Genomic DNA, 12,183 nt, shown 5'->3' with positions numbered 1-12,183 from the left:
GCCGCTTCCGAGCGAGGGCGTACGCAGAGCGTGAGCGTGCACACGCCAGGCGAGCGATTGGACGGTCCGTGTATCTTTTGGTCATTTGTTTTTCAGTTTGAACTTGAACAAACGGGAGTGAGAAAACGGCGCCATTTTCGTTTTTCGTTCATCAAAAAAAAACGAGAATTCGGCTTGATTTTTCGTTTTCAACTTCACGTTTAAAAAACGAATAAACAACTTGAAAACTAGTTTTTCACATGTGGGCGGTATGAAACGCCCCCTTCCGCTGATTGGCAAATCAAAGGTCAGTAAGCGACGTCTTCGGTTGTCCCTCGGTTCCGAATAAATAGTCCTCCGCTGCTGTACAGAAAGTGTGTTTCATTGCTCTCATTAAACAATCGTCCACAAACCGTACAGGGCAGATTATAGACTGGACTTTCTTCTGTGCAACCTAGCGCATTTCATATAAATCTTTATATCACAAATATTAATGTAGTTCGCATCCGCATCTTTCTAGCTCTCCAGGGTTAAATCTGCGTGGCAAAGCTGCGCGAGACACTGGACCGCACGAAGCGGATTCAAATACTTATTTAATTTCATTCAAAATTCGCTGTTGTGGTTGTCGGGTTAACACATTTTTTCCACAAGTTTGCTTCTGCGTACATTCCATCAAGTGAACCGAGACGAATTCAGAGTTTTGCTGCGTGACAAAGCTGCGCGAGACACTGGACAGTACGCAGAGGATGCATACAGTGCAGTGATGTAATCAAAGTGACCTATTTGTCCGATATGTTGATCAAGGTTCAGTCACTGTTTAGATTCCACAGAAAAAATCATTCAGTGTATGCTAAAGATTCTAGTATTTTATAAAACGTTTTTACTGTGATATTTACGACTGGCACGTGCGAACGATGACAATGAGAGAAATGCTGACAAAAATACAAATTAATTAAGCTATCACTGGGTAATTATTATTATTATTATTTAGACGTACGCTTTTTTAACAAATGCAGAACAACAAGCTTTAATGTGCAATTAGAACGAAAGTTTTTTCCTTTATGAAAAAAGGATAGGCCTACATCTAGCCATCTTAAGCTAAATATAAATGATCAAACAAAAATAAATGCAAATTGTTTAGACTGTTTGGTGCAAACATACGGAGCCTCACAAATTACAACGGAACACAGCGAATTTTGAATGAAATAAAATAAGTATGTGAATCCGCTTCGTGCGGTCCAGTGTCTCGCGCAGCTTTGCCACGCAGATTTAACCCTGGAGAGCTAGAAAGATGCGGATGCGAACTACATTAATATTTGTGATGTAAAGATTTATATGAAATGCTTTGGGTTGCACGAGGAAAGTCCAGTCTATAATCTGCCCTGTACGGTTTGTGGACGGTTGTTTAATGAGAGCAATGAAACATACTTTAAGAATCCCCACTGTACAGCAGCGGAGGACTATTTATTCTGTTCATCCACGGAACCGAAGGACAACCGAAGACGTCGCTCCCTCGCTTGCTGATCTTTGGTTGGCCAATCGATGGAAGGGGGCGTTTCATACCGCCCACGCGTGGAAATCGATTTTTCAATCTGTGTATTCGTTTTTTTTAACCCTGAAGTTATTAAGAATTCTCGTTATTCCGTTTTCTGGATGAACGAAAAACGAAGATGGCGCCGTTTTCTCACTCCCGTTTGTTCAATTTCAAACTGAAAAACAAATGACCAAAAGATACACGGACCGTACCTCAGTTTGATTTTCGATGTTTTAATTATATGTTTATTTAAAAATAAAGCTTATTTGTTTATTTAAGTTTATATTTTCGTTCAGTGTTGAATTACACTTAATTACACTATTTTCTTACATCGGTGTACCATAGTTTTCATAGTCACATCAGTTATTGTTACATGTTCAAATAGCACGTCGTGTTCAATTTTTTTATTTATTCATTCAAAGGTTTTATTATTACATTTTGTTATATTTAATATTAAACGTATTTATTATAACTTCTTATGTGTTGTTATTTTAGTAAATGAAATTCTGTGCATGAAAAACCTTAAAAATAGGCCTAATAAAAAGAATAAGGATTATATACTGTATATATATATATATATTAATTACAGTCTATCCGACTCTGGAAACAGGCCTAAAATCATTAATTAATGAAAATAAATATTTTTAGAATTGTTCGAGAAGTTTTAAATGTTTGGAGACTTCTGACCTGAGCATGTCACAATATTGCATGTATATCCACAGATGATGAATAAAGAGTTTCAGTGATGAATGTGTTGGACTGCTGTGTCCTCTAGTGTTCAGCATTTAACACAGACACACAAACACGTGACACATCCACCACCGATCTATTTATATCAGTCACCAGAAACAAACGCAAGCTTTCACATGCAAAACACATCAATAAAAATATTCTATTCTATTCTGAATATTTGCATTTAATGCAACAATTAGTACAGTATACATAAATTGTATATAATGCAGTAGGCTATACAGTATATACAGTTACAATATGCAGTAAGGACTGTAAGAGGGGGGATCATTTGCTCTTCTTGAACGTCTCTCTCTCTCTCTCTCTCTCTCTCTCTCTCTCTCTCTCTCTCTCTCACTCTCTCTCNCTCTCTCTCTCTCTCTCTCTCTCTCTCTCTCTCTCTCTCTCTCTCTCTGTCTGTCTGACATTTGGGTTCAGTTCAGCCTGAAGGTTCGGACACGAGCAGACGCGATGGGACTCACGAGCGACCCGAACTTCCAGAATCTGGAGAAATGTTTCAAATCAAACGCTGCGAATCTGAACATGAGGAAGATGTTTGAGGCGGATAAAGACAGGTTCAAGAAGTTCAGGTATTTACTGTCTTCTGCGTGAAGTTGAATAATAATGACACTTTCATTTCATAAAATGTCAACATAATATGTTCTTCACAGATGTATACAGGCGGGGTCGACCGTATTACTCTCCTGTCAATCATTATCAGACCTGCCCGTTTATTTAATCCAATGCTCTAAAACTTTAATCATTTACAGAAATGGCTTTAAAATGTATTGTCATTGAAATTGTCCACTGCAATTGCTGATCAAAGTGTTTTTGGAATGGGTTTTATGGTCCATGTTTGGATTTCTATGGATTCACAGTGAAGTTTTGATATTATCATGGCATGTTCACTGTCAAAGAAAGAAACATTTGCAACTTTTAATACATCTCACCATTCTAAAATGTCCATCTGTATCTTAATCATCTAACACCAGTCCTGTCAGACTTCCATAACAAGGAAATTCTTTTTGTCATTTGTTTTAACAGCTTAACTTTGAAAACAGATGAAGGAGAAATTCTGATGGATTACTCCAAGAACCTCATAAATGAAGAAGTTATGAAGATGCTTGTGGATCTGGTAAAGTTTTCAACAGATGAATGTTTAGTACAGTAAAGTAATGATATCAGATACCATATGCACATATTTACCAAAGAATGCTTATGTTATTATGGCATGTCCAAAAACCACTTGTTTTTAGTATGGCGCTTTACATTTTCAACAACAGTCATGATTTTGTTTGACAGGCAAATTCTCGTGGTGTGCCGGCTGCCAGAGACAAGATGTTTTCAGGAGAAAAGATCAATTTCACTGAGGTCTGAGAGAAATCTGTGTCTTTAATAGCCAAGCTCTGTTTGGACACACTAAACGCAAATGTTGATTTTAAGGACATTTTGACCAAATAGCATATATTGTGAATGATGTCTTCGTTATTTGTCTAGAGTGAAATCTACTTGTATAAGTAAAGATGATATATCATAAACACACAGTCTGGTGGTTTAGTTTGATGGTGGCTGTGATGTTTTAGGGTCGTGCTGTTCTTCACGTGGCTTTAAGGAACCGTTCAAACTCTCCCGTTAATGTGGACGGTAAGGATGTGATGCCAGAGGTCAACAAGGTCCTGGAGAAGATGAAGAACTTCTGTCATGTGCGTGTCAGGTTAACGATGGATCAGCGTGTTAGAATGGTTTAGAAAATATATAATGTGGCTTTGAAAGAAAGCGATGTTGCCATGAGCGCTTTCTTCATCCCTGCTTCAGAAAGTACGCGGTGGAGAATGGAAGGGTTACACGGGCAAAGCCATGACTGATGTTGTCAACGTTGGCATCGGTGGATCTGATCTGGTTTGTTCAAATCTTCTCGCATTATTCAGTCAATATGAAACTGTTTTATTTCACATTTCACATCAGCTTTACACATCACAGTTTATCACAAAAGAAAAAAGAATTGTTCTCCTCGTTAGTTAAGCTATTTCAAACATTTCATACAGTCCTGTATAGTTTATAGACATACACAATTTGTGTGAGATCATATACACATCAGGCAACATTGAATATTCGAAATGCGTTTGTCATTTTGCATGCAATTCTTATCACATCCATCAAAACATTTTCTACAGTAGGTCATAAACGTAAGACATGTTGATTTACATATGAAATATGATAATAGTGAAGGATCTGTCTCTTCTGCGTGGGCATGTTATAGGGTCCATTGATGGTGACGGAGGCGCTGAAGCCGTATTCTAAAGGTGGACCCCGCGTCTGGTTCGTGTCCAACATCGATGGAACGCACATCGCTAAAACTCTGGCCCAGCTCAACCCTGAGACCACGCTCTTCATCGTCGCCTCAAAGGTTTTTCCATCACTCAGAGTTTAGAGAGCAAAAACATCTCATCATGAGAAAATGATCAAAACGTGTGAATGAACCACCACACACACATGATCCCTGCGTGTCTTATTGTTCTGATTAAGTTTCGCTGAAACATATGAGACATTATGATGAAGTATGTGATTAATGATGCCTCTCCTGTTTTTCGTCCTCAGACGTTCACGACTCAGGAGACGATCACAAACGCTGAATCAGCGAAGGAATGGTTCCTGCAGGCCGCTAAAGACGTGAGTCTTCTCTGTCCGTCACCGCACGATCGCTCAGACTTCGCTGCGTGTCTCTCTGCGTCATTTCTCATTCTCTTCACAGAAAGCTGCAGTTGCCAAGCATTTTGTGGCCCTCTCCACCAACGCCGTGAGTTCACTCTGGCTCAAACATACCAGCAGACGCGTGAATATATCTTTATATATCTACTTTCTGTGTTTCAGCCTAAAGTGAAGGAGTTCGGCATCGACACGGAGAACATGTTGGAGTTCTGGGATGTGAGTGAGTTATTTTTAGCGTGGGGTTTTGACCTCTGAAGTAGGTGTCTGGACACAGCTGAAGGGTAACCAGAGACTATGAGGTTATTAATGACCGTGACCTTCTCTCGTACAGAGGTCACGCTAAAGGCCGATGGGCTACTTTTAGTTACATTGTTGATATTTAAAGGCCAAGGTTCCTTCAAACCTCTTTATGTGCTTTATACAACAAACATGAGATCGCAGTATCAACTTTCAAGTTTTAATTCTCTTCTAGTGGGTTGGTGGCCGATATTCTCTGTGGTCCGCCATTGGATTATCAATCGCTCTTCATATCGGTGAGCTGTGAGATGTCAGGTGTTGGACATTCTCAAGCGTCTCTCTAATCTCTCTCTTTCTATCTCAGGATTTGAGAACTTCGAGAAGCTTTTGTCTGGAGCTCATTGGATGGTGGGGTTTGTTTTCACGTGCTTCACATGATTATGGCTATATTTACATGAACCTGAACCTGAACACATATACATTCAATGATGATTTAGCGTCTCTTTCGTTCAGGACACACATTTTCGTACGGCGCCGTTGGATCAGAACGCGCCCGTGCTGCTCGCCCTGCTGGGCATCTGGTACATCAATTTCTTCCAGGCGGAGACGCACTGCCTTCTGCCCTACGATCAATACATGCATCGCTTTGCTGCGTATTTCCAACAGGTACAGACATTTAAGTGTGTATTCTGTGTTTTAAGTCTTCAGATTGTAAAGAAATTCTTTTGATGTGTAGGGTGATATGGAGTCTAATGGAAAGTACATCACAGTGGACGGTGGGCGTGTGAACTATCACACCGGCCCCATCGTATGGGGTGAACCAGGAACCAACGGACAGCATGCCTTCTACCAGCTGATACATCAAGGTTCATTCATTCACACACCTGATTTTTGTGTGTGTGTGTGTGTCTGTGTGTGTGTGTGTGTGTGCGTGCGTGCGTGCGTGCGTGCGTGTGTGCGTGCGTGTGTGTGTGTGTGCGTGCGTGTGTGTGTTCGTGTGTGTGACCCTCCTGTCTGCTCCACAGGAACTCGTATGGTCCCTGCTGACTTCCTCATTCCTGCTCAGAGCCAACATCCAATCAGAAACAACCTTCACCATAAGGTACCCAGCGGGAGTCAGCAACACACAAAACAGCAAGACCCACAACAAAACACACACTATAATACGACATGACCAACACATAATTAATGCACACAACAGTAACACACAATTACACACATAACAGCAACACACACAAGATCATAACTAAACCAACAAACACAATAGCAACACACACACACGACTGTAACACACACAAGAGTAACACGAAACAATAAAGCACACAACCAACACACACAATAGCAACACACATCCAATACATAACTAACACATAGTCAACGCACACAACTTTAGCACAATTAACACACACAAGAGCAACACTAAACCAACATACACAACAGCAACATTCAACATCAACACACAACAATAACACACAACCAACACACAAATCTGTGACAAACAATGCAGCAACATTCAACAACAACAAACATAACAGTAACTTACAACCAACACACAACAAACACACAAAACTGTGACAAGCACTACAGTAACATTTAACAACAACACACATAACAGTAACTCACAACCAACACACAATAAACACACAAAACTGTGACAAAACTACAGTAACATTTAACAACGTGCAACAATAACAGACAACCAACACTCAACAACAGCAACCTTTAACAACAACGCACTTAACAGTAACACACAACCAACACAACAGCAACATACATGACAAACACATATTGGCAAAATTGTCCTTTTTGACTGGCAACTAATTAGCAATGCCATATGCAATGCATTACAGTTTTTCTCGATTGCTAACACACAATTCATGAACTAAAAACACATTCTCAGAACAAAACACCAACTTGTACAAACCCCACACAAAAACAGCCTCATTTTGCAAAGGTTTAACCATGTTCTCATTCAGAAAACACAATAACATACATTAAAATGAACTGAAGTGTCAAGATGTAAACTCAAATAGCACACATTTGTCCATCAGTAAACATTCAGAGGCAAAACTGATGACCCACCAATCAGAACTCAGGAGAATAACAGGTAAATGTGCATCCTAGAATCATCTACAGGGCTTTACACTATTTACTGTAAACATGACGTGTAATTACAGTACACTCTTTATATCAGAGAAATGTCGCTATTCTGTATCCAGTAAACTGTAGCACGTGTACACCCTCAAATTTGTGATCGTCAAGTTTACAAATGTGTATTTGTAGCCTTTTTTACCTGTTCCGTATTTGTGCAGAAAATACAGAATACTTTTACCAAATTGGGCCAAAGGTGCAGAGGATGGAATATTTTTTTACATCGCCTCCTATTGACAAATCGCTTCACTGTATTATTTCCTTTATCTTATCTGTAAGTCGCTTTGGATAAAAGCATCTGCTAAATGCCTGAATGTAAATGTAATTTGTGCAGTTGTGTACTGTATTGTGTTGCATGACCAGTTCATATTGTTCTTTGGTTTTTGAACTGTTCTTGTCTTGTAAGATCATCTTCATCTACTTTACAGTAGTGTAATGTTTTATTTTCATTTTTTCCTAAAGCTCATTCTTGCATTTTGCGCTATCTGCACTCTTTTCTGTTGAATATGCTGATAAACACTAAGCTGTCAAATTATTCTTGAATCCCAATAAGAGGTTTTAGTAACAGTGTTTTGAATTGATCTCACCAGTGTCTAAGACTATGTTGTAGTGTGGGTGATTTTGGGGAAAGTTTGGTTTTTCAGCAAGTTTGAATGGTTTTGAGAAGAGAGCTTCATTTTGGCCTGAAAATAGGATGTTTGGGGGAATTGGGTGAGATGTTTCCTTTAATTGGGATTTGTGTTTACTATTTTGAGAATATGAGGCATAATTTCAAGAAATGTGTTTAAGCAATCGAGAAAAACTGTAAAATTACGGCCACATAGCAACACCCTGGCAACCACCTACAGCACTGGCACGTGATTGTGAGTCATACTCCACACATGTAAATCCAGTTTCACTGCGGTGTGTATACATGTTGTGTGTGGCTTTGTAGATTCTGGTGGCAAATTTCCTGGCACAGACAGAAGCTCTGATGAAGGGAAAAACCACAGAGGAGGCCAAGAAAGAGCTGGAGGCCGGAGGTCTGAGCGGAGAGACACTGGAGAAGATTCTGCCACATAAAGTGAGAAGATACCGCTCAATACTGCCCCCTGCAGGACACTACACACAATACAACCATAACTACTGTACACATGTGTGTTCTTCGCGTGTTTTTACAACAAAACCAAGTTGCTGAAATGATAAAAGCTCCCTCCTAGTAACACTATCCGTCTTCTGCTCAGGTGTTCCAGGGAAACAAGCCGACCAATTCGATCATCTTTGGAAAGTTGAGTCCATACACTCTTGGTGTGCTGATCGGTGAGTTAAAAGCTACTTTACTGTTAATAGTCAGTGTTTGTTGTACAGTATTGCAGAAGATGTCTAATCTCATCTGAATCTTCACAGCCATGTATGAACACAAGATCTTCATTCAAGGTGTCATGTGGCAGATCAACAGTTTTGATCAGTGGGGGTGAGTCACTCATGCTTTCTTTTAAAGTCCCCGTGAAACGGAAGTTGCGGTCGTGTTTACTTCCGTATTCTGAGGCGTTTCCGAGTGAAACGGATATTCGAATGAGATTAAAACAGTGGGCGTGGCTTGTCTTTTTTCGGGTATTGCCGACCTCAGTCCCAGAACAGAAGTGAACGTCTGAAACGGCAAACGAAGTTGGTTATCCGACCTCTGAACTCGGGGCAGATTTTTTTTATTATAGTACAAAAGAGTACAAACATACACAAGTCATAACAACAAAAATAAAATAAAATAACAATTACATAAATATAACTTGGGGTATAATTTGAAAAAAAAATACAATTTATGTCAGGGGTAAAAAAATATAAGTACATAAATTAAAATTAAACTAACACGTGATATGTATGAACATGAACGTTAATATATCCAGAAACTGTTTATAAACAAATGGCTACGTTTGAATAGCTACCATTTAACGTTCTCGCGGCGTCTCATAGTGACATCACGTGGTAAACATTGAACGGACTGGAGCGGATTGAGGTTGGAAGTCGGATATTTCGTGACGTCATAATATCCGAAACCCGAGTTGTCTAGAATGCAGCATCACTACAGGATGGAAGTGCATTTTCAGATTTTAATTGAAGATTATGAGGACACATGAATTTTAAGAAGAAAATGACCCACATTGGTAAGATATTTACAAAAAACGCTGCGATATTTCATGAAAAAATAGGCATTGTCATTTTAAATTTCACTTGGACTTTAAATATCAAAGCATGCTCATGGAGAAGAATTAAAATGCAAGTCTAAAATATAACACTTGTGCATACTAGTATTATCACTCAAGCAGTACAGTAGGCTACATGCCCATTGTGCTGTTTTTAAATATTTTCGTATGAAGTCGCTGTCTGTGGTTTCTGTGAACTCAGTGTGGAACTCGGGAAACAGCTGGCAAAGAAAATCGAACCCGAGCTTCAGGACTCAGCGGAGGTCACGTCTCATGATTCCTCCACCAACGGCCTCATCAACTTCCTCAAGAAGAATTTTGCTTGAACGCTGAATGAAGTCGTCTGCAGCATCAGCCAGAACCAAACCCACGACCCGCCGGGTCACCTGCAAACTTCAGAGTCTGTCACAAATCACGGGTTGGGAATCACTGATCTAGATTAAAAATGAGAAGAACTTTCCTGTCTTCCTAGTGCATACTAATTTTCACAGACAGAGTTTTAAATTACTGTATGTTTAATTATATATAATGACGATGGGCACTTATGTTTGTTGCACTTTTAGGATTTTACAAATTATGAAATGGCAAAAGAAAAGATTTGACTGGTTTAAGCAATAGAACACGATTCACTAAACATGCTGCGATTTATTTTCCCAATAATAAATATTTGTCCTTTTGCACAACATCTGTCTCTGTGCGTGCGTGCGTGCGTGTGTGTGTGTGTTTGATTGTGTTTATGAGTCTGAGACATGACAGTGCACAGTATGGATTGTGCAGTAAGTTGTTCTCCAGCAGAGGGAGCTGTAAGTCCACATGTGTAACTGTCAATCAGCATCTCAGTTCCAAGTTCTCAGAATTCATTTTTGGAACTTGGAGGCAAAGATCACTTGTGTTGTGTTCCCTTAAATCCCAAACTGCAAAACAAAAAGTCCCATCTGAACACATCTGGAAAACATCATCTGAATGAAACGATTCCTCACCATCAAAATAAACAGATTATGAACAGAACTGCAGTATGATGACACGGCAACATGAGACCAGCCATCAATCATTCCTGTCTGATAAAGCGATTGACAGATCATAGAGGAAACTAGAAGCCTCATAGAGAGACCAGCTGATGATGTGTCTGTTGCCAGGCAACACGTTCCTGTCAAACATAACCTGCATGGAGTTATTTCAGGCTGTACTGACAAACAAAATAAAACTGAAAAGAAAAATCACTTCTGACATTTCTTCAAAAGAAAATGCAACGGTAAGCAAAATGAATTAACACAACTCATGCTCACAACAATTTGAGTCAATGTGGTTACCATAGCAACAAGGGGTAAAAATTGCAATAGTTGTCCAAAAAAATATACGATGTGGCATTCTCACTGAAAAGTGTTTGACTTACAGCCTCATTAGTTTATTTTTTAACTCATAATGACACAGATCGTGCTTTTGGAGTTACTGGATTATACATGAAGTGTGTTCACCCCAAAATAAAACCCTCTCATGTCAAATACTTCAATCTGTATATACCACATGCTAGTGATGAAATAGGACACAGTAAGCAGTACACACACTTACTTTCCTTTCATAAATCACAGTCTTTGACATCATCAGTGGTTTTAGTTCTCAAACTCTTTCAGGGGTCACCGTCACGACATTCAATCTTCCTCACAGAAATGTGTGCTGCTGAACTCTCTCTCTCACACAACACATAAACTCTACATCATACATGTCTTCATCAGGTCATAGATGCTGGCCGGAGCTCAGATTCCCATGTCACGGCTGGATTTACACTCCACACGCGTGACACATGCTCTCTGTTCCCACGACTCCGTGTGTTATGTAAAGCTCGCTGGAGAAGCGTGGGCACAGCAAATCCACAACGTCCAGAGTGTTTGGGTGGTCCTGTGGCCAGAGGGCTTTCCCACTGAAGTTTTGGCACGGTCCAACACTGACACGAAACAAATCTGCATTAAAAACTGTTTCATAGTTGAGGTCAGATTCGCTGTGAGCGACACACTGACACTAAAGTTTGACTGATTCAAGGGCCTCTCTCACTTCTTAAAGTTGATGAACTTCTCATAATTTGCAGAGCTGCATTATTATGAGCATATTTTTAGCCTGTGCTTATGAATTGACAGACATTTTATTTTTGTTTGTTGGGTCATGTGAGGATTTCTCATCATTAACCTCCTTAACTTGTAGCTAGTTTGTAAATTATTTATGGAATTGTGTTCATCTTCAGCACATAACTGGTCACACATTGTTTGTGTTATAAACATGACGTTTTCACACAATATATACATCCATACATCGAAAGGAATACAAGGTGTATATATACAGAAACGAGTATCACAGAGACTTGAGGTCGAACTGCTCCGACCGTGATGAATATCCAGAGCACCCATAGCAACCGCATAGCAATGCCCTAGCAACCACACACAGCAACCCAGCATCAAAGAAGCAAATTTGGGCAGGCAAACATCAATCAGAATTTGTTTTAATGTGAAAACGCTATTCGTTATTTACTAGATTAAAAGTGAATGTAACAGTAAAGTTTGATTCCAGTCCAGAAAACGTCCAAAGATCTAAAGAAATTCATTTCATATCAATTTTTTTGAATATTATTCATATTAATGCTTATCCCTTAAAACATTAAATGCAAATATGCAT

The 12,183-nt window shown here is 39.4% G+C and overlaps 1 protein-coding gene across 1 annotated transcript; it reads left to right on the top strand.

Moving 5' to 3' along the window:
- The first annotated feature begins 2,663 nt into the window (after positions 1–2,663).
- Positions 2,664–10,672, top strand: gpib (glucose-6-phosphate isomerase b). The gene is made up of 18 exons (XM_057348774.1): positions 2,664–2,832; positions 3,287–3,377; positions 3,545–3,613; positions 3,826–3,945; positions 4,058–4,141; positions 4,503–4,649; positions 4,841–4,912; positions 4,995–5,039; positions 5,114–5,167; positions 5,424–5,484; positions 5,553–5,596; positions 5,702–5,854; positions 5,925–6,054; positions 6,214–6,290; positions 8,274–8,402; positions 8,563–8,638; positions 8,726–8,792; positions 9,722–10,672. The coding sequence occupies exons 1-18, from the start codon at positions 2,714–2,716 to the stop codon at positions 9,843–9,845; spliced, it is 1,662 nt and encodes a 553-aa protein (XP_057204757.1). The 5' UTR covers positions 2,664–2,713; the 3' UTR covers positions 9,846–10,672.
- Positions 10,673–12,183: the final 1,511 nt, after the last annotated feature.

Source organism: Triplophysa rosa, linkage group LG12 (genome assembly GCF_024868665.1).
Source record: "Triplophysa rosa linkage group LG12, Trosa_1v2, whole genome shotgun sequence".
NCBI classification, from domain to species: Eukaryota; Metazoa; Chordata; class Actinopteri; order Cypriniformes; family Nemacheilidae; genus Triplophysa; species Triplophysa rosa.
The sequence above is the reverse complement of the archived record's forward strand: the minus strand, read 5'-3'. Positions and strand labels throughout refer to the sequence as shown.